General features: G+C 31.9%; 1 protein-coding gene across 1 annotated transcript; it reads right to left on the bottom strand.

Moving 5' to 3' along the window:
* On the bottom strand, positions 1-25,543 carry LOC129223334 (transformation/transcription domain-associated protein-like). Its single transcript, XM_054857900.1, has 9 exons — positions 25,476-25,543; positions 23,688-23,777; positions 23,499-23,589; positions 19,463-19,792; positions 16,644-16,856; positions 14,444-14,585; positions 13,458-13,654; positions 2,046-2,139; positions 1-580 (listed from the first exon to the last, which is right to left on the bottom strand). The coding sequence occupies exons 1-9, from the start codon at positions 25,541-25,543 to the stop codon at positions 468-470; spliced, it is 1,338 nt and encodes a 445-aa protein (XP_054713875.1). The 3' UTR covers positions 1-467.
* Between the last annotated feature and the right edge of the window lie 787 nt (positions 25,544-26,330).

A 26,330-nucleotide genomic window follows, 5' to 3' on the forward strand; every position in this document is an offset into this window, starting at 1 on the left:
CATAAAATAAAGAACATAAGCAAATCAATAACATACATTTACAAGATGATCATTAATTTAGATTATTTTACAAGGAAAGAAATAAAATCTCATTTAGTTCTTCAGCTTTGAATTTTCATCCAATTAACAAAAAGTGCTATTTCTTCCTTTTACAAATATAGTCGTATAGTCCAGAAAATAAGAGAGCTGTAAATGCAAGGATACAGCAGTGAAAAAAAAAAAAAAAAATCAAAAACTTTCAGTAATTCAACAATGTACAAGCCTGGCATTTAAAACCATTTAAAACAAATGAGGTGAAATATTTTTTGTACATAAATGATGAGTTGTTTTTACAGTGCAATCATTCGGAGGGGGTTTTGTGGTACCCAGAGAAATAAATAAATTAATGATAAATAAATATTTGCCTCTATCACAACATAAAAATAATTTCCATAAAAATAATTCAAAGTTCATGGTCGGATTTAAAATTACAACCATGGGTAACTAAATGGATCAAGAGCAGATAGGTTATCACAGCTCTCAGCAGAAGAAATCAGTTTCCACAGTTGAACATGATGTTCTTTTTCTGAACCAGATAACGCTGAAAAGTAGAAGTATTTTCAGTAATGAATACCATTCATAACAAAAGTAAGACTAGAACACAATAGAATCAATTATTTTTCCAAAGGAAGCGCAAAAGCAGTTCCAGGGTTGGTGGGTGATAGCAAACTATAGTTGGGGCTAACAACCTGGCAGAGTGGAAATGCTGTAATTAGGCTGTGCTTAGCCTCCACAATGCTTTCAGGTTAGGTTTGCCCCAACAATAGATGTGATCTTTAAGTAACTTTTTAAGGTACAGAATTATTGTATTGAAACAAATTTCAAACGTGGGGGGGGGGGGGATTTTGTGCTTTCTTTTGGCAAACCATGTTCTGCGTCAAAAAGTCGGTACTAAAACCTTTCCCGTTCTCTTTCAGCAATCAATTTCAGCTTCCTTCAAATCAAAATTACAGGTTATAAATGCATAATGTGGTTGTTGTGTTAAAGTCAAAGAAGCAATAGGAATTCTATGTTTGATACTCCCACACCTACTTTTCTCTATTGGTACAGAAATAAATATTTATTTTATCATATATTGTCATTAGTTTTTAACACAATATATGCTTAGTCATACAAGTCATAATTTCGGGGCTTTGCTATATACTGAATTAGTTCTGCTTAAAATTTTTAAAAGAGGGTTAAGAAAGAAAAAAAAAAACCTTTCAGAATCGCATTAAAAGATTTCATCAGCAGTTTGTTCACTTGAAGCCTCTCGTGTGGATCAAGTAAATTGTAGAAAATCTTTAAAACTTGGAACACTAAAAATTTAATGCAATTATTGACGTCCCTGTGTAGACATGTTTATTTTCAAGTGTTAGACAACGGATTTCCAATGTTCTGAAATCTGTATGCTTTAGAGATTAGTGTACCATTGGGGGGGGGGGGGAGCTTGATGAGACAAGAATCAAAATGAAAAAAGAAATATGCAGAAATCTTAAATAGTTTTTAATTTTTAAAATAAATTTTCTTTAGCAGTGCAAGACTTGATTAACACTCTATACTTTTATTATACAGATTTGGAAAACAAATACATTAGTTCTGCTTTAAAAATTGAAATACACTTCATAGATAATTTTAACTCTTTAACATATTTAGTTAAGAGAAATAGAAAAAAAAAAGCCTTCTTAATAGAATTAAAAAAAATAAATAAATAAATAAATAGAGGAACTTAAGACTTTAATCTCATTGCCCTCACACTATGTTTTTTTTTTTTTTTTTTTTTGCAATAATATATTACAATGTTGATAATTTGCTAGTTGATAACCAAGAGTTTCCTGTACTTAAAACACATAGCATAGGTTGGCAAGAGTAATATTATTGATTTAAGTCCTCTTATGCTTTAAATAGATTGCAAAAAACTGATCCTATTACAAACGTGTAAAAAAGAGACACAAAATAATGGAAGAGCTTTACAAAAAATAGGAAAAATTAGCACTTGATTATACAAAACAAAATCAAATACTTACGTTCAATCCTTTCATAAGTTTCACAAACTGATCTTTCAATAGTTGAAATAAAGAACTCTGGCTTGTTGCACGCAATTTCTGATTTGCTAGCTTTCTGTTAAAGAAGATGTAAAATGAGCTAATATGCATGTAGAAGTAATTTAAATAATAGAAATATAATAATAAAATTAGGGAAACCATAATAAAACCAACATGCTCAAAGTGAAAATCTAAAGAAAAACAATATTGTAATTTCAAACTAATCATTGGTCATAACTGAACCATTAATTTCAGAAACCCATCAAACGACAATCTTTTCCAAAATTGAGCTGTTAGTGGTACATATTTCTTTAGGGGTAAATGAACATTTTAGTACAAAACGTCGTAAATGCCACATCTATAGCAAGAAGGCAACTCGTTAAAGGGTCATTCCACGTCAATTCAACCAAGCCATGACACCCACCGACTCAGATTTTGATGAAACTTGGTGAGTTTAGTCCTTTAATGTAGAAAAGTATCCACATCAATTTTTTCTTCTCAATCTGCTTTAGTTTTCATTTTACAGCCAGTCGAAATTTTGAATTTTTCGTATTTTCCAAACTATGACGATTCTGCTCGTTGATTGAAAATAATTTGTATTTCATTTATTTATCAGCCAATTTTTATGAAAATTTACAGTAATATTAATGAAAGTATGAGGATTTCAGAAAAAAATATAAAAAAATTCTAAGTATTATTTTAAAAGTAGAAAAAAATTATTTTCATAATTTTTTTTTTAAAGTATGAAATACGTTAAAGTCAATATCAACCAAAGGGAATATGATAATCAAAAAAATTCTTTTTTCCTGATGATCTTAGATGTGTGTTCTGCCATTAAAAGAAATAAAATTAATGTCTTTTTTAGTTCTTTATAGTTTTAGCTTAAAAATATATCTGCTTCATTGGTTTTCTTTTTTTTTTTTAATTTTATTTATTTATTTATTTTCCCACACTACTATCAAAAAATGAATGTATTTAAAAATATAAATATCTCAATAATTTGCACATGAAATACCCTTAATTTTTATTTTAATCACAAAAATGCTTTTTTTTAAAAAACAAATTTCATTACATAGTACACTAGCGCAGCCAGAAATACCTACTGGAGGGGGTTTTTGGACCAAAAATACCTTCTGAAAGGGGTTTTTGGATTAACACCTTCTGAAGGCGATTTCTTGATCAAAAATATCTTCTGAAAGAGGATTTTTTCATCAAAACAGTCCTTTCATATGCAGAAACTACTGTATTAGAATACACATATATGTTAAAACCAATGCCTTTGGAGAATCTTAAAAGTGTGTTCTGCCATTTAAAAAAATAAAATTAATGGCTATTCTATTTCTTTTTATGTATGTATATATTTAAAACAAAATATTTTCGAAAAATTTTCACTACCCAATTTGTTTACATAGCTGTATTATTTGATAGAATAAAGAGCCTACAAACACAATTTTTAATGTATTATTTTATTAAACATTCAGCATCTATCAAATCAGCCTTTTATTCCTATTATTTACAAGATATTTTTTTATTTACTTTTTCTCTGAAATATTGATTCCACTTAAATGTTTTTCGAACTTCTTTATGTAGTATGATGATTAATATTTTATTACCTTTTGCAGAAATTCAAACTTTTTCAGAAATATTTTGTGATGCAGACAAATAGTTTGAATTCTTGTTCTGATTTACTTTGTAGCTTTAGGAAAATTTGTTAATCTTCAGACAAATCATTAACATTTTTTATAACTTGTGTGCTCCATTGCTAAATTTGTGACAGTGAGTTAATGTCAACTCTCCAACACTACACTTGTCTTCCATTTTTCTTACTGAAACAGGTAAACATTTAAGCAGCTCTAAGCACACAGAACATCTAAATGCAACTTACTGCAATAGTTGTGGAATTAAAGTATCTCAAAGTTTGACTAGAATATCTGACAGTTTCAGTCTCACTTTATGTTCAGCATTTAATTTGCTTCTCTGTGTGTGGGAAAATCCTTTTGGTCCTTGAAACATTGATCAAAAGGGGATATCAAATTAAAAAAAAAAAGTTTTTTTCTAACTCAACAGTATATTTATTTGTAACATTGAATCAGATGGCAACTAAGGAATAGTTTTAGAAAATACCCTTTAGAAACTCTCAGTTTAACAATATGATCCTTTTTCTTGCAATAAAACTAGAACAGTCTTTAAATTTATAACTTCTTGTACAGGATTATGAGTCTAGCTGTTTGGTAGGAATATGCGGCACATAATTATCATTTGACTGCAATTTTGAGTTTGAATGCTTAAGAATTTTCTTTTATTTTTGAAAAACATTAGAACTGCTTTAATAATCAGATATTTAAAAAAAGGGTATTTTTTATCAACAAACATATTTGTATGCCCACTTGTTAAGCGAAACTCCATCTGAACAAATTTCATGAACTCCTTTTTTACATACACTACAAAGCAGGTTGCATAGTTTATTCCTTTGCTTTTCTTTTTTTAACTATAATTCACACTGTAGCAAGTTTCACCCAGAAAATTTTTCTTAAGTAAAAATATTTTTTCCCATCCCTGCTGTATTTTTGGGTTGCCAATCATTCCTTCTCTTTTTCATCACTAAGAGCTCATAGGAAATTGTTGCTAACAAACACAGCAACTCCTTGTCCCACTTTAATAGTGAAACAGGCATTTGCATATTGCTGGGCCGTTAGGCCGTAGTGGAGTTCGTACAATGCGTTGTGTTATGATTTGGTGGACTTTTGGACTGTAGGAATAATAGTTGGATTCATTTTTGCACCATGAAAGTTTATTAAATAAAATAGTACATATACAGTTCTAAACTAAGCTTAGATATTTAGTTAGGAGTTAAATATTTATATTCAAAACATTAAAGACTTCAATAATTAAGTACATCATGATTCTGCTCTCCAAAGGAATTAAACTTTAATCTACTGGTTTAAATTAATTTGTGGGAAGTGGGAGCTAGTATTGTACGTACCAAGATTTCGGTCCTTTCTCCATTAAGTCATCCAAAGGCGCAGCGCGTTTCTATCATGACTCCGGACAAACGTCTCGGAGAAACGCCGAGCTCTCGAAAGATCGTCTCCTCTACCTTCAAAACTATCTCTTCTTTTTCCCCTCGAAAAATCTTAACTCCTTGTTTTTTACTGGGGGATAAAGTTCCCTGATCGGGGCACATTCTCTGGGGATCATAGTTCAACATCTGGAGATCCAGCTTCCAGGAAAACCCTATGCTTTATGGGGTACGGAGTGTCGCAAAGTGTCAGAATGGAATTTTGTTATTCCCAAGTCTTCTATTTTATGGGCTCAAAAAATGTCAGAACTTCAGAAGTTATATCCTACAGCTATGACTCGGAAAGGGGGAAAATGTTTGAAATGTCCGAAAGAAGCTAACCCCTTTTGACCCACTGCGGGTGTCACAGAAAATTCCAAGTGTCGCTTACTCAAAACAAGCGGAGGGAAACTTTCCCGCCAAAATGTGTTTATTTCTAACTCTCTATTTTATGAGATGCAACTGCTCGGGGGTCTGAACTTATTTCCTGCACGGGAAAAATGTACCGCCGCACCGCGACAAAAGGTCAACTCTTCTTAACCTAAAAGACGTTTAAAAAAGCGAGGGAGGCTATTTGTAGCGGAATGAAGGTTCAGGGGATAGATATCCCTTTCCCGGCATGTGGGGCAGAAGGTCAAAATCGGCCCCACAATATGCTCTATGTACTATTTCCCTTAAGTTTAATCGAATTTTCCGATCAAAAGCTACTGAGAAAACGAAAATATTTATATATGCTTTCAACTTCATATACCCTGTATCCATAAGTGTAACTTCTTCAGCACTCTATGGAACTTGGCCTTGCAAGAGACAAATGAATAAATGATGAGTAAACAGCACATGAATTATACACTTCGCCATTACAATAGTATTTTTGAGAACCCCCTTTCTACCCCTCAGCCCTCATGAACCCCTAGGGGTTCCCAAACCACTGGTTGGGAAACGTGTAGATGAAGGAGGATTTGTGTTTCACTTTTGCAGTAGAACATTTCACAGGCTGAAAGAAAGATGAGAAGAGAACACTTTTAAATAGGCTACTATGTCAGTGGCGCAGCGAGGGGGGGGGGGGGTTAACCCCCCACCCCCAAGGCATTGGTTTTAACATACATGTGTCTTCTAATACAATAGTTTATGCATATGAAAAGACTGTTTTGATGAAAAAATCCCCTTTCAGAAGGTATTGTTGATCAAAAACCCCCTCCAGAAGGTATTTCTGGCTGCACTAGTGTACTATGTAATGAAATTTGTAAAAAAATAGCATTTTTGTGATTAAAATAAAAATTAAGAGTATTTCATGTGCAAATTATTGAGATATTTATATTTTTAAATACATTTATTTTTTTGATAATAGCGTGGGAAAATAAATAAGTAAAAAAATAAAATTGAAAAAAAAAACAATGAAGCAGATAAATTTTTTAGCTAAAAATATAAAGAACTGAAAAAGCCATTAATTTTATTTTTTTTAATGGCAGAACAGACATCTAAGATCATCAGGAAAAAAGAATTTTTTTGATTATCATATTCCCTTTGGTTGATATTGACTTTAACGTATTTCATACTTTTAGAAAAAAAAATTATGAAAATAATTTTTTTCTACTTTTAAAATAATACTTAGAATTTTTTTATATTTTTTTCTGAAATTCTCATACTTTCATTAATATTACTGTAAATTTTCATAAAAATTGGCTGAAAAATAAATGAAATACAAATTATTTTCAATCAACGAGCAGAATCGTCATAGTTTGGAAAATACGAAAAATTCAAAATTTCGACTGGCTGTAAAATGAAAACTAAACCAGATTGAGAAGAAAAAATTGATGTGGATACTTTTCTACATTAAAGGACTAAACTCACCAAGTTTTATCAAAATCTGTGTCGGTGGGTGTCAAAATGCCATTTTTTTGGTTGAATTGACATGGAATGACCCTAAATTTCAACTTTATTGCAAAAACCATTCAAACGACCAGTTGATAAAATCAGCTGTGTGGTTTTTCCGCCTCAAATTACGGCATTTTTCTTTGTGGTGCACCTTCAATTCTGCTGCTTCTTTGAATTCTTACTTTCTGACCAAGGAATTGTTTTATATGAGAAAGAAGTGGGTGAAATTTTTTTATTGCTTCTGATTAAAAAATAATAAATCAAGAATTTATCTTTATCACGAAGAAGGAAGTTCCCCATATAAGATATGTAATTTCAAGTTTAGTCAACAGTGCAGTATTGCTAGTAACAAAGCCAACAAAATGCTTGGGTTTATCAATAGATCTATTTCTAACAAATCTAAGAAGGTTCTTCTGCCTTTATATAGGAGTTTAGTTAGACCTCATTTGGAGTATGCTGTTCAGTTTTGGTCTCCTTATCTGAGAAAAGATGTGTTCAAAGAAGGGTAACTAGACTAGTAAGGGGACTTTCAGATTTAGACTATGATACCAGACTGAATAGGATTCATATGTATAGCCTGGAGCAAAGGAGAGTCAGAGGGGACATGATCCAGTTATTTAAATTTCTCAAAATGAAAGATGTTAATGGATTAAATTTTTGCACGGAAAGCAGGACGAGGGGCCACTGTTTTCAGCTATTCAAATCTCAGACTAACCTGAAAATTAGGAAAAATTACTTCTTTAGTAGGGTTCTGGACACTTGGAACAGCTTACCGGAAGAGGTGGTAATGAGCAAGGGGATGGATAGCTTCAAGAGAGTCATTGATCTTCATTGAGGACTAATAAATTGACTAGGACCAGCTTAGCTGGGCCCAGAGCCTGTTGCTGGTCATCACATTTGTACAGTTGGCTCTCTGTTTAACGACTTTCAAGGGACCACAAAAAATCGTCCTTAAATAGAATGCTTTTAACACTAAAGTAGACCATCTGGGACCGTGAAAAGCCGTCGATAAATAGAGAAAGTCGTTAAATAGAGCGTCGTTAAACAGAGAGCCAACTGTATTTGTAATTTTTATTGCGCTACAATGAATAGATGTGAAAAAGCTTATTCTTTTTGTGATGGTCCATCAGGTTGATCAATACATTGAAGTAATTTCAAGACCGGTAAAATAAGTCATTTCAATGTCAACGGTCCCCTGCAGATAATTTTAATCTCAAAACTTGGGGACAAGTCAAGAGGACAAAACTTCAGGAGGAGGGGCTCCTAAGCACTAAAAAGATACTTACAAACAGATCTGTACTGCAAGATTAGTCCAAGAAAAAGGCCCGTACATTGATGGATTTATTCAGCCAACATTAATGCTCTTAAAAGTAGATCCTTCATCAAAATTGTCTACTTAAAAAGGCATACCTCTTAAAAATAGGTATGCAAAGGATGTGGGCCTTCAAGGCAAGGTGAGTGTAAAAATGCTTATTCTATTATTTACTAACAAATACAAATGCGACGACCAGAAACAGGCACCGGACCCTAGGCTGGTCCTAGTCAATTTATTGATCACCAATGAAGACCAATGGCTCTCTTAAAGCTATCCACCACCTTACTCAATACCGCTTCTTCAGTAAGCATTTCCAAGCTCCCACAACTCTACTAAAGCATTTCCAAGTGCCCATGAATCTAATAAAGAAGTAATTTTTCCTAATTTCCAGGTTAGTCAGAGATTGAATAGCTGAAAACAATGATCCCTTGTCATGCCATTATGTTTACCTGTTTTAGGGGAGTTTAGTGAAAAATAAACGTGTTATTGGCTCGGATTTTAGTTGGAATATTTTTGAAAAACTGCTAAGAAAGTTTCTAAACTCAACTTATAGCGCCATTTCCCCCTCCTTATTTACTGAAACAGAGGTAAACATTGTCATAGTCGGAGCTCAACTTCTCAGAGATTCACAATACTTCATTGTATCAACTTCTTATTTATATTTTTTCATACTACATTTTGCTCTTATAAATTGATTATAGAAAAATAGTAACTATAAACTTTTAGAACTAACTTTCAAAAATAAACTTTTTTATGCAAAAAAAAAAAAATCAATTATCATCCTAAATTTGCCTGATTGATCACAGAATGGTTTGCAATGATTAAGTTTAACTCTTTAATTAGTTAAAAAGGTGTTTTTACATGAAGAAGATGGTGATAAAACTATATAGGAGCACCTGCTAGAACAAAGAAGTTTTCACCATAGAAACACAAAATGCCTCAGCATTACTCTAAACTAAAAGTATGACAAAGAGGTAGGACTAGTACAGCTATTACTTGATAATTTTTCAAGATTTAGTTATCATAGTTAAACACGGGGTCGTCCGAATGGGGGGCGAGCAGAGCATAGTGCCCCGGGCACCATGAAATGAGGGGGCACCATGGAGGAACCCCCTCATTTCGTGTATCATAGATGAACAGTCATAAACACACAAAACAGAGAATCATTGCAATAATTCTATATATTTTTTTCCTAGTGCACAAAAATATTCCTCTCTCTCCGTCTCCAAAACATGCGTTTCATTATGTCATTAAAGCAGATATAAATTCTGGGATAATGAATGTTTAGAATCAAACAAAAGGACCTCTTCTTCTTCGTCTAGTTCCCAACAAATTTCTTGGAATTCTGCCCCTGTGTGCAGTGACATAACCAGAATTTTTTTTTAGGTGGGCACATTGAAAAAAAAAAAGAGTTTTTTTTTTGATCCGATAGGAAAGGAAAGTGAGGGGTCCGCTCAAAATTTTGCAACTTTTAGTTTTAAAAACGCAATTTTAGACTTTCTTTGCAGATGTACAGCGGGTTTCAGCGGAAATTTCTAGAAATGAAGCCTTAAAAATGGGATTACAGTCCATGTTTATTGATGTTATAGCAAGAGATGGAGGGGGCTCAGGGAGTCCCCGATCGATTAAAAAAAAATGATTGAAATTTATTCCTCCTGTCCCCTGCAAGTTTTTGAAATTTAAGTTTCAAAAATGCAATTTTAGATAAACTTTGAAGGTTTATGGGAAGGAGAATCTGAAGCCCATCTGGAAAATTTTAGAAAATTATGGTCCAAATACAGGATCTATTCCACTTAAATTTTTTGTAAGTGTTGTTTGAAAAATCCATTCCTTGTGATACTAAAGAAAGGCAGTTTTGGGATCCTTGCTCGAATATTTTCTGAAACTCAAGTCTTAAAAACGCAATTGCAAGGTCATATTTTGTAATATTAGGGCCAGTAGTTTTTCGAAATTAAAGCTCCAAAAATGTCATTCTAAGCAATTTTCGATACTGCTGAGTATTTGGGGGGTTTCCCCTCAAACTTACAAAAATTTGATGCAAAAAAATGACATCTTTGTTTCTAACATATATAAAAGCTGGTATTAAATTGGTACAAGTAATACAATCGCTTCAATAGTAAAAAAAAATTATAGTGTGCACCAGTGCTTGGATATGCAAAACACAATTCGGATTGGAATTTAAAAGGAAATTCAATTTAATTTTAGAGGCGGCAAATTGCTCAAGTCAAAAGTCTTTTGAAAATATTAATATCTGTTTCAGTGCTATAAAATGCACTACTTTAGACCAAAAAACTTTCGAAAGGAAGCATTGGATGAATCCAGATCGATATTTAACTTTAATGTAATAAACTTCAATAAATATATTTTCTATTTATAATCAACAAATTATTTATTCGTGTTCTTTGTTTGATCAATATGAGTAACTAATTAAGCTTTAGTTGTTTGTTTTTTAACCTGTGGGGTAACATTTTACAAGTTAAATATTTAGATTTTAAATATTTCCATTTTTTTGAAAAGTTTTTTTGGGTCCTTAATGTTAAAGGAGATAATTTAAAGTGTGTACCAGTGCTTGGATATGCAAAACTCAGTTTGAACTTTAAGTAGAAACTCACTTTAATTTTAATCACTTTACTATTATTTTAATTTTATTAATATATATATTTTTTTATATTATTATTCAAGGGGGGGGGCGACACTTGTCAATATCGCCTAGGGTGGTAGAACTACTAGAGTCGGCTCTCGATGCACTGATGTTATAACTAAATTGATTTTTCTGTGTGTATGGGGGGGGGGGGGGGTTGCCAAGAAACTTTTGCCCCAGGTGCCGTCAGCTCTTCGGACGGCCCTGGTAAAACATACTATGTTCACGTGTGCCCCTCTTCCTAACAGTGTAAATTTTTAAACAGGTTTAAACAAACTTCTGGAACCTAAAGTGCCAAATCCTCATAATTCCCCCCTAACTTTTTCTTATTAAGATTAATAATTCTGACATTCAGAGTTCATAATGAAAAAAAAAAAAAAAAAAAAAAAACCTGGTGCCAAAATATCTGCACTGAAAGGGTCATTCCTAATCGAACCAAATCTGCTCTGAGGCATTCAAAACCTTGGATGAAATTGGATCGAATTTTTAGATTTTGTCATCAACATAAAGGACACTAATTTGCCTAGCTGCTTTTATTTTTGTCAATGAAACAGAAGTTTTTTTTATTTATTTAAATATGCAAATTAGTGATTGATTTCATTAAAACAAGCGTCACATCAGTGTCGTAATTATTAAGAAATTATCCGCTGAATTGGATGGCACAAGTGCCGGGGATTATAAAAATCACGGATAAAGCTCAAAAAGGCTAAAATGAGGGAGAAATAAGGAAAAAATTGCCCTTCCTCAAAAACTTTGCTTGCTTTAGATTATTCAAAACATGAACACAGGGTCGGACTTAGGGGAGGGCAGGCGGGGCTATTGCCCCGGGGCCTCCACAACAAAGGGGCCCCCCCCCCACAATTAAATTTTTACAAAATATCATAACTTTCACAGGTCAGCAAATTTTACGTTTTTTCTCCCAGACATTTTTTTTTTTGTATTTCTACAAAGAATGCTTGCACAAAAATAATATTATTAAAATTTATATCAGAAAGCCCTGATTGCAAGTATCCATTTACTATCAATTTTTTATTTGATCGAGCATTTCAGTGGTAATATATTTTTTTTATTATTCATTTAATTTGTAATTTGTACCTATGAGTTAAAGAGAAATAAAGTAAGTAAAAAAAAATCCGAAAAATGGTTAACTTTGAAGGTCATCCTTACAACTTCTTGCTTCTTGAGCTCAAAAACTTATAGCTTTTCGAACCCTGATTAGGGGCCTCAACTCCTTCGTTGCCCCGGGGTCTCCACACTTAAAAAACCGGCCCTGAATGAATAAACTAAACTTGATGGATAATATTTTCCACAAACAGTTAAAATACATACCGTACAGTCAAAATGTTTTGTATTGCACAACAGAACTTAACAACAAAATAAAGAACAAGTAGGGAAGACCGGGGCAAGATGAGGAATGTCTTAATTTTTCCGTTTTCTACTAAGAAGCAGCATCAACTGGATACTACTGGCTCTCCTACCGGCTGTTAGTTCAGCAATAGCATAAAGACTTTGAAATCGTCATATTTGTGTTAGTTCTGAAGCTCTGATTGTTTACTGCTGCCAAGTTATAACTTTTATGCATGTGTAAATAAGCTCTGCTAAAAATACAGGAATGATAGATTGTTTCTTTTTAGTATTTATGAGCAACTTAGTTTATATACTGCCTATTATCATGAATAAATGTCAATTAATCGCCTTCCTTGATGGCAGTGAAGATGAATCCTTTCAAACAGGCAGTTCGGGGCATGATGACGAGCCGAAACACAGGGCAAGATGACAATACTTCCTCTTTACAAGTCCTGCTTGTAAAGAAGAATATTGTGACCCTTCAACAAAAGGATGGTTTAGTGCTGCAATGCCAAGAGTGGTGGCTTGATGAATGTTCCAATTGTGAAAATGGCATTTTTATTTGTGACTATTGTTATCTGCATAACTAAACACTTCAACATTGCATTGCAATTCATTACGCTTAATTTGATGCTTTGTAAAATGTAAAAACACAGTTATTATTTGTTAAACTATGCAATATATTCAAAAGATGAAATGAGTTCAACCTTTTTCAGCGTTGTCATCTTGCCCCAAGGCCAAAGTCATCTTCCCCCAGTACTGGGGCAAGATGATGATTTGTTAAGGTTATGAAAAAATATAAAAAATTCTTCATTTATTTTATTTGAAAAATTTTACTGGTAGTACATTTAATACTACAAAGGACTATTCTAACAGCCCATCTAAAGTTAATTTTATTAAACTTAAAAATACATTAATAAACAACAAAAATAGTTGCATAGTCATCTTGCCCTGGTCTCCCCTATATACGATAAAGAAATAGAAGTAGTGGGATAATACTTTCAAGAAGTCCCACACTAGGTAGCCCACTAGATCGTTTCTGGGGATTGATTAATACCAAAGTAAGGATCATCATAGTTGGTTGTCATTTTTGTAAATATGCATTTGCTGAATTAAAGACTGATATAAGTGTCACATTAACAATAAAAACTACATTACCTTTTGGTTCAAAGAAAGTAATTCATCCATCAAAAGAACTTTTATCACAGATTCTATTTTCCACCACTGTATCCTCAGGCACTCGACTGCATTCAAAAGAGTTCCTCCAAATGTTCCCCAAACTCCATAAGGTGTGATGAATTTACAAATATTTGAAGTTAAACGAAATGGGACTTTTCTTTCTGTCTCTGTCCCTGCTAAAATAAAAAATTGAGAAAACTATGTAAAGAAAATAATTACTTAATAGTGGTGACAACATAACAGTTTCACACATCATAAGAAAGTTATTTCTTTTCAATATTCTATCCAAACTACTTACATTAAATAAAAGATTTGAGGGAAGATCAGGTTTTTTTGCTGATATCAAAGTTACCAATATTGTTGCCAATAACCAAAAAATACTTAATTTTTTTTCTTAATCACTTTACGTGATTAAACCATTGCATTCTGATACATCACATTCAAAACATAACATTATAGATGAATAAGTTTTGATTTAAAATGCAAAATCTAAAGAAATAAGTTTCTTGCTACCATAAAAATATTTTTCCTTGTGCGTATGAAAAAAAAAAAAAAACCTTACCTTTATAGCCAAATTAAAAAAAAAAAAAACGCAAAGAAAGTACGTCTAACATGTTCTAAGAAAATAAATGCATTTTCTTCTTCGGAAAACTTACATTTATGCTACCTTTTCTTTGAAAAGGCTTACTTGTAAAAATTAAAATGTATGTTTTGGCTTTTTCCTATCTTGTCGACTCAATTTTCGTCGAACGACAAAATCACAATTGGCACTAACAAATATGGAAATTATCGGGAATATATAAACTGAAAATTACAATTTATAATTTATTTGAAGAAAAATACCGCTATTAATGCAATTAATAATAATAATTATTATAACAAAAGAAATTTAACATTGAAAAAAATATATATATAACATTAAACTAATTTCAGAACTGACATAAAACTTTTGAACAATATCATACCATCTTCATGTATGAGAGAGAATCGGAAATTCAAAAAATTCATCTCTCCGCTGCTCCTCTGTATGTACATAAAATCTGGTGTCTGAGGTGAAAGTCCAATGACATGTTCAATCATACCCAATAATGCAGCATGATGAGTAAACTGAAAATAAACAAATGAATTTGATGTCACATGAATGCAGTTTCACATTATTTAATTTTCCCTCATTCTGAAGTATAGGCAGGAGGTCAACCTCCTGCCTCTACGTTTGACCTCGTAGAGGCAGGAGGTCGAACAATTGATCTTAGTTTAAGGGTTGTAGAGAGCAAAGGTCAGTTAATTTTCATAGAAGAGAAGAAAGATTGTGATTCTAAAAGAGCAGATGATCAGGATATAGCAAGATTAATGCGATACACAGTTGAACCTTGATATCTCGAACCTCTTTATCTCAAAACCCTTGAAGTCACGAAAAAACATTTTTCCCCTGCATTTTCTATAAAAATCCCAATGTATTTTCCATAGTTATCTCGAAATTTATTTTTCGAAACCCTTGATATGTCGAAATTTTTGCACAAAAGCAAGTTTCAGTTGTTTTTCTTGGGCAATTTTTGTAGTAAAACCAGTTCCAGGGACCAGTTTTCATCTCTCTTCTTGGAAACTTTCATTAAGGGATTGAAGCAAGATAATAGGGAAGTGTTGGTATGAAAGGGGTGCTGTGTTTTCCCCAGAGTTTAGAATCTTTGTGCATTTCTCTCGAACATATTGTCCACTTTGAGGAAAGGGGGTTGATTTTTCGCCAGTCAGATTTCAAGTGAAAACGGAAAATGCGTTCCTCATTTTCATCATTCTGCTTTTTTAACTCCCACAAAATGCCTACTGAAAACGTTTTTGAATGTGGGGAACTACTAGTTGAAGATAAGGATTTTTAAATTTTTAGGTGAAAAATTAAGTTGAAGTTGTTGTTCATTTCAAAATCTCTTCCTGTGCACTTTTGACAAATATAAAATTTCAAATCTAGTAAAATATTGAAGACAACTTTATTGATCGAAATTCAAAGTGGTCTCATATTACATATATAAATGCATATAGCATACGTGTATGTAATTGTGAGAATTTCTAGTGTAATTTTTTCAAAACCTTGATAACTCAAGAACTTGATATCTCGAATTTTTTTCCTGTCCCGAGAGATTTGAGATATTGAGGTTGTACTGTATACTGTATTTGCTACAAAACCATATTGATTGTTTGTTTACAAAGCAAAAAAAAAAAAAAAGTAATGAATAAGTAACAGTAACTAGAATACAAACTACATCGCTATCAAGGACGGATACAAGGGAGGGGTGGAGGGTGATGGACTTCTGCTTGAGCCAAGGTACAGGAACTTTCTTCAGGTATTTTTAGGATCCAAAAATGCAATTTTATATAATCATCAATGGCGTAAGGAGAAAGAGAGCTCGTTTCCAAAATTCAAGCCTTGAAAACAAAATCCTAGTCCATCTTTTATTACTCTCGTTTAGAGATAAGGGCTGGAACTTTCAACAGGATTTTTTTCAAAATTCAAGTTCCAAAATCTCAATTTTAGACGATCTTAGATGGTATTAGAGATAGGTTAGAGGACACTCAGTGAAAATTTTTTGAAAAAACACAAATGTAGGACACCTTTGATTGTTAAGGTTAAGCGGTGCGGTTTAGCACACTCCCCCAAATTTTTTTTAGAAATTAAAGTTCCAAAGAGTAAAATTATTTCGCCACCTCCTTGAAAAGTTTCTGGATCCGTCCTTGATCGCTGTAGAAAAAAGTAATGCTATGACATTATGATTAGTTTTTAGCATGATAAAAATAATTTTACTTTTGGAATTACTAATCAAAACATTGAACATATCAACGATCCACAAGGATCAGCTTCGCAAGCCACCTTTGGTTCCTGGGCTGTAGGTTGGGCACCCCTGCTTCATACCAATAAATTTGAACACTTCTTTCTCAAAAAACATAAAACATTTCACCAAAATTAACACACCATATAAAGTAGTTTTCATTTTAAAAAAAAAAGAAAAAACTCTATTGCTTTAAGTTTGTTGTGAAATGAATTACAATTTAAGCAGAAAATTTCCTAATGATAGATTTTAAATACTAATCAGTTTTCTAAAAATAAACATGGCTATTAAATACATCAGTGAATTTTTAATTTTTTTTTAAAGGAGTAAAATTTTAAGAGCGTACCTGTGTCCGAAACTTCCAATAATCAGCAGCACAAGGATGTGCATGATGCACCCAATCTTTCAGCAAATTTTGTGGTACCAATTCACTCTGTATACTGGTAAAAATTCGTTTCAAAACTTCTGAATTTATGACTCCTGCTTCATGTAAACCTTGTATTGACTTATAATACTTATGAAGAGGTGCAGATGATTTTATGCCTTTATTAGAGCAGTGCTAAAGAAAGGTTTAAAAATAATTATCATATGTTTTTTTGAACTTCATAGAACAATATATATATTAATTAATGATTGCACATGTAACAAACATTTTGAAAAATATGAAAGAGTTGAGAACTAGAAATTTAGATCTTAATTTTATCTTTGGAGAATTTATGTTATTTGTGCCGAGTTCAAACCTTGAATTATTTTTCCTAAATCCTAAAAGTTACTTTACATTTAAGCAGTCACATGTTTCATTAACTTACTGCTTTAAAGTTTTCTAATTGTATCAGCTCAGAGAATAGTAACTTTGATAAAACCATCCCAGCCCACTAGTCCAAGTTCATCATTTTAGGAAAAAAAAAAAAAGATCAGGGGATCTTCCTCTGGTTTCATACTCAGTCTTTGCTGGAAATCTAAGCCACAAAATGAATCATAATTGGCTACAACAAGCAAGTATATTGCACTTTGCTTAGTTAAATTTATACACTAGCTGCGTTGCCCGGTCCACCTTGAAAATAAAAAGTGTGTCAAGTGACGTATATTCAACAATCAGGCGTAAAAAATAAATAAAAAAAACATCATGATTTCCTTTCCGAACAATGACGACAGATATTAAAATACTTTTAAGAAATTAAATCCAGAAAGATGGATTTAAAATACGTAACCAAGGAAACACAAAATAAAATAAATTTAAGGAATTAAAATGCGAAAGAAAATGGTTCATAATTTGAATGGAATCGAGATTTCTTAAACTTGATTTTAAAAGGCTTGTAACTTTATTTCCTTTTGAGATAAAAGCTTATTTTTTCGACCATTCGTCGATTTCCATTTCATCCTTAGAAATATTATTTTTTATTAAAAGATTGATCACTACAGTGCACCCTACAAATTTAGAGAAAACAAGATTTTAAAAGTAGAAAAGAGAAGCAACTATTTAGAATCATAAAAAACATCAAAACAATAATACTTTATAAAAATTACGTTAAATTTGAGAAAAATTAAAATTCAAATTTTACTGTCCCAAAAGATTACAGACAACTAACTCATTATTTTCCTTTTAAGATTCAAATTTTTAAGCTGTTTTTACTAATAGCTTCAAAAGCACTATCAGGCATACTTAAAACAAGGGTTTGAAGAATTACTGACTTTAAAGAAAACAAACTACATTCAATTTGCAGCCTAAGTTTTTGAACTGTTGCTAACTGCCTCCCATTAGCATATACATCTCTAGCTAATACTTCCCAGATGTTCTCTATAGGGTTTAGATCAGGACTTAAGGCTGGTAAATCAATAAGAGTTACTTGGTTTTCGCCTAACCACTGTACAGTCGGGTTAGACACGTGAATGAAGCTTCTTGTCGTAATATTCATTGGTCCCCACCAAGAAAGTTTCCACATGGAAGTAACTTTACTTCAAGCATTCTCTGGCAAGCTTCTAACACTGATGACCTTTTAAAAAAGTAATATCAGTGATTACACTGAAAGAAAATGTGTCCCACACCATGAGTAAACCTCTCTATTGTCAACTGAAAAAAGTTTGTGATTTCTTGCAAGTAATATGCCCAACCATCAGTACCATCTAAACTTAAATTTCTTTCAATCACTGTAAATAACACTTACCCATTCATTTGTCTAATTCATGTGCTTTTGGGCTCACTTTAGATGAGCGTCTTTATACCATTATGTATGCTTCGGCAAACAACGTATTTTTGCGATTAATGGAGAAATGACTTGCCTACACGTACCATGGATTTTGATCCTGGAAAGCTTACTTCTATACAAATTGACCAAGTAGACAAGCTCTGTATTGATACTAATACAAAAATCTCTATGTCTTGAGGTTTAGTTGCATTTTTTGGTCTTTTGGAATGGGAGTCTGCTACAAACCTATTATTTTTTGACAAAATTCGATGAATACAAACCCTACTGCACACTAATTAACTATGTCAACAATTTTCCATCCACAATCTTTCAAGCAATATACAGTACAATTTCAATTTAACGATACCTGATTTAACAATTTCCTCAATTCAATGATACATTGTACTGGTCGGGATTCGACTGTGTTAAATGTCTATGATCCTCGATTTAACAATATCCTATATTGAACGATAACTTTTTCCATTCCCTTGACAATCCTTAAGTTGAGGTTATACTCTATTTGTAAATTTTCCTTTTTAGAGAACTGTACATTGCCAGGCATCTTGGCAATCGTTCAGAAATATAAGCACAAGTTCATTTTTATGTCAGAAGACCTTTGCATCACAAGGAGCTGACCTTGTAACATGCAAATTTTAAATACCAATACTTAAGTCAATTTTTGACACTGACTGTTTATATATTTTGAGCATTTTGTTATTTTTGTCATCATTATTTATTTGCATAATTTTTTTCTTCTTGCTTGCTCATTTAGTTAGCTTGAGGAGGTATAACTTTTTCGTCTGTAAACTTTTTGGATGCAATCTATCCCCCCCCCCGTTTTTACTGTTTTTGCGTATTTCACTAATCCAAAAACATCAACGAGTTTTTTCCAACCTTAAAAAACCTTTAATTTATCTCTGAGCATAAAAATGGTTCAATAACCGTATATCATTATGGTATAAAAATTTAAATTACATACCTCTTCAAAAATATCAAAAAGGGATACTGCAGAATCACCTTCATACATAAGACATGTATGTGGATTCAAAAAAATCGCCTCTCGAATCTTGAATTTCAAGCGCTTTTTAGCCATATTCTTTATCTTGGGGAAAAGGCAATTCATGACTTGTTGCAAATTTGAAATTCGGTCTATCTTCCTATTTTCACCAGATTCTTGATTGAAGGTCAAGGAGTATTGGTAAATCTTTCCATTGTCTCCTTCAATGCTCAATTTCCTTGCAATTGTGTTACCTTTTTGAGCCAATTTTACTTGAGGAAGGAATCTTGCAATGTGAACAGTTTCATATCTCTGAATTGAATGAAAAGTTGTAATAAATCAATAATGAAAATAAAAATTCATTGATTTAAAACATACAATTGCGTAGATTGTAGGTTTTAATTCAGTGCAAATAATAATAACAATTGAAACAACATGTTACAAGAAACCCCTTTTTCTAGGGGTGATGCCCAAAATGCATTTACAAGTTCATGAAAAATATAAATACTGTTAGCCCCGCTTAATCGAATATCGTCGATTCCGAGAAATATTATTCGATTAAGAGGGGAAATTTTTTTTGACCTTTCTAAATTGACAACATTTGTCTCAAAACGTAATAATTGTAAATGAATAGCTATATAAAGGAAATAACTAGTGTTATTTGTAAAAAGTTATTGAAATAAGCTAAGTAAACAACAAATTAGTTTACTAATTTATTCATATATTATAGTATGTATGAAAATTATAAAAAGTAACTTCCAACTTGAGTTATGAAATGTTTTTCTTAGCCTCACATAATTTCAGTACAATAGATTTTGAAAAAAATTCTGTAACAGTGGATTGCATGCTCTAAAGTCTTTTGGGAATACTTCTCCAAGTCCTTTTTTCCCTTCTCGTCTGCCGTGTTGTACATTTAGTATTTTTCAATATATTATCGTCTGAAATATGTATATTTCTTTGTTTTATTTAATTTAATTATCGACAATGCGGTTTATTGTTTTTTATAATGGCAACAACAAAAGAAATTAGATAGAATAGAGGAAATGTTTTGATGAAAAATAAAAGTTTTTTCAAGCCCATTGAAGACAAAAAAATATTAAGATAGATAAATACCTTTGTGCTGAACAGTAAAGTAACGTAAAGTAACAACGTCTAAAAAGCACAAATTCACAGAATACTGCAGACATATGTTTCAGCATTTCAGGAAATGCATTTTTCAATACGTTTTGCATTGAAAAAGGCGTTTCCTGAAACGCTGAAGCATATGACTCCAGTAATCTGTGAATTTGTGTTTTTTAGACGATGTTACTTTATGTTACTTTACCAAAATATATTGTTTTATATCTTTACAGCAACAATTGTTCTTGCTTAACTTATTTCTAATTCAAAAATATTTTAACAAAAATACTTGCGAAAGCTGATAAATATTATTCGATTATCCGGGGAAAATATTTGATTAAGCGGGGATCTTTAACATTGCGTTTATGGGGAGATATTTGGTTCCAAGAGGCTTTATTCATGTATAAGCGGGGTATTCGTTTATCTGTTACCCGATTAAGCGGAACTGACAATACTTCTGAAAAATATCCCTGATATTTTAAATTATAGTTGGCACAGATTCAGAAAAGGGAATTGGGGCAAAGGCTAACATATAACAATGACAGGGATCCAAAAACGTTTATTGATAATGCTAATCCTGGGATAAATCAAGATAGTCAAATTGAGCCACTGGTTTAAGAGATATATTACAGAAGAGAATGTAACCTGGGATCTTTAAAATTAGGTCTATGGTGCAGAAAATTAAGTCAATTTGACTTTGTATTCAAACACAATACACAAAGCATTTGCTCAAAATGTAATTAATTTTTTTGAAGGTCGGAAATCTAATCTTCTTCACGCTAGCATGTTGTGACAGCATACACGTTCACTGAACAATTTCTACTACGGCAAGACAGGAATAACGCCAGATCATCATTTTATACATTACAAGCTAACTTTTAACTCAGAGGTGTCACTCACATTTGAACTCGCTTCTGAAACAATTGTACTTAACAAAAAAAAAAAGAGCACAAAAGTACTCATTTTTAAATATTTTAACAGTGTGTAAAATAATCTGCTCTTGGTTTCTTTCTTTCTACTTTAGCCATTCATCTCAATGTTCCTTCTTGAGTTTGCCAGTCAAAGCTTGAAATCAAGAAAAGATCCAACATTGGCCAGTAAATTTACAGTGACATTGAGCAAACAGCGAATTGGTTGATTTCGGGCTTTGGTCCTAACATATACTGTCGGCACCGCTTAATCGAGAAACAGATAAAAGAATACCCCACTTATACGACTAAAACCTCCCAGAACCAAATCTTTCCTCATAGACGAAATGTTAAAGATTTCTGCTTAATTGAATAAGTTCCCTGGATAATCGAATAATATTAATTAGCTTTTGCAAATATTTTTGTTGAGAAAATTTTTGAATAAATTTAAAATTAAATCAAACAAGAACAATTATTCAGGCGATAATTAAATTAAGTAACACAAAAGTGTTTCCAAAAGACCTTGAGCAAGCAACTCATTACTATGAAATTTTTCAAAAAATAATGTACTGAAAAAAGGTGCCAAAACAAAAATTTCATAACTCAAGTTGTAAGTTATTTTTTATAATTTTCATACATATTTGCAATATGTATACTAATTATTTTAAAACTATTTTGCAGTTTATTTAGCTCATTGCAAAAAAAAAAGAAAAATCCAATAACGTTAATTATTTCCTTTAAATGGCTTTTTATTAATTACTATCACATTTTAAGACAAATGTTGTCAATTCAGAAAGGTAAAGAAAATTTCCCCTCTTAATCAAATAATATTTCTTGAAACTGACAATATTTGATTAAGCAAGACCGACAGTATGAAAAGGCAAGTTCATCATTTCGAATTTTTTCATGTGGGGGTGGGAGCAAATGATGTATACTTGACAAATTCTATTGGAAAACAATAAATACCACACCCACTTATGCGTATTAATTTTTCCAAGTCAAGGGATGGCATTGATCCCCCTAAACGATAAGCCTGCAAAATCCATTGTATTTACAGCTAAATTTTACTGAACAACTCACGTAATTCCCACAACCCTTCAGAACAGCACAATAAGAAGAAACTGGCTTTCAACTCTGGAATTACATAATTTGGTGTTTTAGAATCAGGAGTAGAGAAGCTATTAGTAAGTATTGCTACATAGGTGCCCAACGGGGGGAAAGGGGAGGGGGTGGCAGCATTGAAATTTTTAGTGGGGTGTTTTTCCAAGGTATTTTTTTCTTTTTCAGGGAGCTCTTGACCTTGGGTTCTTAGTGGTATTTGGGAAGGGGGAGGGGGTGAGGAAGGTGCTGTTGCTCTTGGGGGGGATGGGTACCTCTGCTGCAGTAAAGTTATTATATGTTTATCAAGTATTATATGCTTGTATTATTTGTTAATGCAACTGTATTATTTTTTTATAATGCACATGGATCGTCTTTTTATTATTTTCGTGTTAATAGACACTGAGATAACACATTTTACAAATTTATGCATCCACATTGAAATACCTTGCTATTTATAAGTCAGCTTTTGTCTCCAAAAATTAGCATAGTATAAACTAAGAAACATTTTTTAAAGCACCTTAAGTTAAGGTTTTAAGCTTAGCACAATCAATAGCAACAATGTGTTAAACAATGTTGAAAATGTCAAAAGAACAAAAATTTATACAATGAAAAAATACTTTAAAGAAAAAGAAAAGAAAGTATTTACTACAGAGTCAATCCAAATTAAATAAACCAAATTTCAATAAATTTGAGGAAATGAATCAGGGAAAATTCAAGAGAGGATTTTCTGATGATAAAAGAGGGAAGAAATTGGAAGTCATACAAAGAGCAGAATGATAAAGCTTTTTAACTGAACAAATTAATAGCATGTTTAGCAAGGACATCAAAACAAGATATAATAGCTAAATTTCAATTATTTAGCTATTTTTAGAAGCACTTAATGCACTTACTTCGAGGGGAGATTTTGCAAACATTTTCAAATCCTGCCTCTCGTAATGGAGCGAACATAAGTATTTAGTCTTGTCGTGTAGATAAAATTGCCTAAATAGTGGGTGAAAAAATTGAACAGAATATAAAACATTTTTGGTTAAAAAAAATATTAAAAAATAGACTACATGAAACACATTGATTTTAAATACCTCTTTTTCATTTTGCTTAAATCAGATAACATTGAAATGTACTGATCCACTTTACATATAGTACTGTGCACATCACAATTCTTAGAGTCACTGAAATAAATTCAATGTAATTTTAATAAGAGATTTAAAATAAATAACACTCACAATAGGTTAAAATCACAATACAAAAGGATAAAGCCCCAATTGGTTTAGATGGCACGTTTAGTTGTTATATTTCGTTAGATTACCAATCACAATAGTTAAGAATAAAGTTTGATACTTCTAAAGGGAACCACTAATAGGCACTATTTTGGCATCTAGGGTAACACCCCCCAGTAATTGGCAGGTCACCAGTGATTGGCACTTCCAACAAAAATGTCCTAAAATAAGATTCATATCCAATCTTTTAAAAGTAGAAGGCCATATACCAATTGAATGTACATTTACTTAAAAGATTATAACTTCAATTCATGTTACTGAATGGTAGCAGTGCATAGGAAAGAGAAACAATTGTGGCCTGTGCCAAATCAGCCATTTTTGTTGCAAAAGTTTCTTCTCTGGCTTAAAGGAAGCATGCACATCAATCCATTAAAATCTGACTTAAAATATATTTTTACATTTTGGTTGTCAAAAGTTTTTTTTAGTTGAAGGATATTACTTTCAGTTGGTAGAAGTAATTTTTCATCTCTTTTTGGGTTTTTGAAAAAATGGTGGATGCCATTTACTGGTGCTTCAAAGTCTCTAATGTGTTTTGCAATGTGTCAATAGTTTGATTTCCGATACTTTTGCAGCAAAAATATTACATGGGTTCTACTATTGATTTGGATCCTCCAGAATCTACTGTTAAATTAAAAAAAAAAAAAAAACAATAAAAAACAAATATGTTTGGCCATCAATGTCGGATATTGCGACTGTAGAGAATTGTTCCATTTTTTGTGGCCCCTTTGAATCATCAGTTTAATGTTCCTTTTTATGTGAAAACAGGTATAATTCTTAAAATCAAAACTGCATGCCAACTGATGAAACAGCAATCAAATCTCGATATTTTTTTTTCTTGTAACATTCCAAATTTTTACTTCTCTAAAATATGCGTTTAACGTCAAGATGTGTGATTAAATATTAATTTATGTAAAATTATCTACTATAAATTAACATTAATTATGTTTCTTATGATGATGAAATTTGTATGTAATCTGAAAGTGAAAAATAAAATGATTTTCCAGTGTAAATTAACATGTGCCAAACACTGGATCACAAGGTGTCATACACTCGGGTATCAGGTGCCAATGACTGGTGATTTGGGTAACTTTTCATACATATATTTTTATAAAAATATCTATTCAAATATTTTTGCTTTTAGTGAACTGAATAGATGCATAGATGTGTATTTTTTTATACAAAAATATTTACAAGAAATATTTCTTTTCTAAGAAATGAAAACAGGGGTAAGTTTACGGATAAACTTTTAAAGTGCCAATTACTGGGGTAGTTACCCTACGACAAAAAGATTTTCTTCCTTCTGAAAATTATGAATCATATATTCATAATTGAACATGTATTCTTTGCTGAAAAAATGAGAAATTCAATTGGAAAGGTTTCATCTAAATTAGAAGCAGAAATTTGCGGCTCTGGGTCTGTTTTAGGTGTCCTTAATTCAAATCCAATCTATGTTTCTAAAATATTAAAGGCATAATCTACTCATGAATAACTGCTAAGAAAATAAAGAGGATATTCAAAACTTGAAGATTTTTGAGCTGAAAACAAGGTATAGATAGGGTCCACTGATTTTATGGTGCAAGCATAGGCTACTTCAAGCGATGCAGAACTTGAGCAATAGTTATCAGCAAGTCATAAACTAAAAATACACAAAAGCCCATTCTATACTTCTTCTATTTGCAATTACTTTTTGCTGTCTTATGTTGTAAAAAATATTAATATATCTTTCGAAGGAGCAGAAGAATTCCGTTACAAGAAAAATCATGGAAAAAAAGTATACAAACACACACACACACACACACATATATATATATATATATATACATATATATACCAAAAAATTTCCCCAGATATGATCCCGGAAAAAGGAACTACTTTTTCGTATAAAGCTTTCAAAAACACTAATGATTTCAAAACCTTCCTAAAGGCTATTATATACTGTTGAAAGGTACACTGCAATATATTTTTGCAAACAGTTGTTGCTCAAAATAATTACATGGCAGTAGTCTTTATACTGCATGAGATTATAAATTGACAGTATTATTAGTTAATTCTGATTTTAGACATGTCATTTAAAGCAACACTAATGACTACCTAATATACTTTTGATTAACAGAAATCTTTTATCTGTTGACAAGTACCAATCGCAACAAATCTTATCAACTACCACCTGAGTATCTTGCTTTCATTAAAAAAAAAAAACGAGCTGATGTGTGCATCACATGACTTCCTTTTACTCCAATTTTATGTCATTTCCCATTACTGGCAATTTTAATGTGATTCAATAGTTAACTCTCTAAATACCACCAACAGTGGCCAAAATGGAACATTTAAAAAAAAAAAGCCAAATTTGTCCAGGGTGGCGACAGGAACTGTGAAAAAAAGTTCCCTGACTTTTCCCTGATTTCACTGATTAAGTTCACCAAATTTCCCTGATTTACGTTACCA

The sequence above is a fragment of the Uloborus diversus genome, chromosome 5 (genome assembly GCF_026930045.1).
Source record: "Uloborus diversus isolate 005 chromosome 5, Udiv.v.3.1, whole genome shotgun sequence".
NCBI classification, from domain to species: Eukaryota; Metazoa; Arthropoda; class Arachnida; order Araneae; family Uloboridae; genus Uloborus; species Uloborus diversus.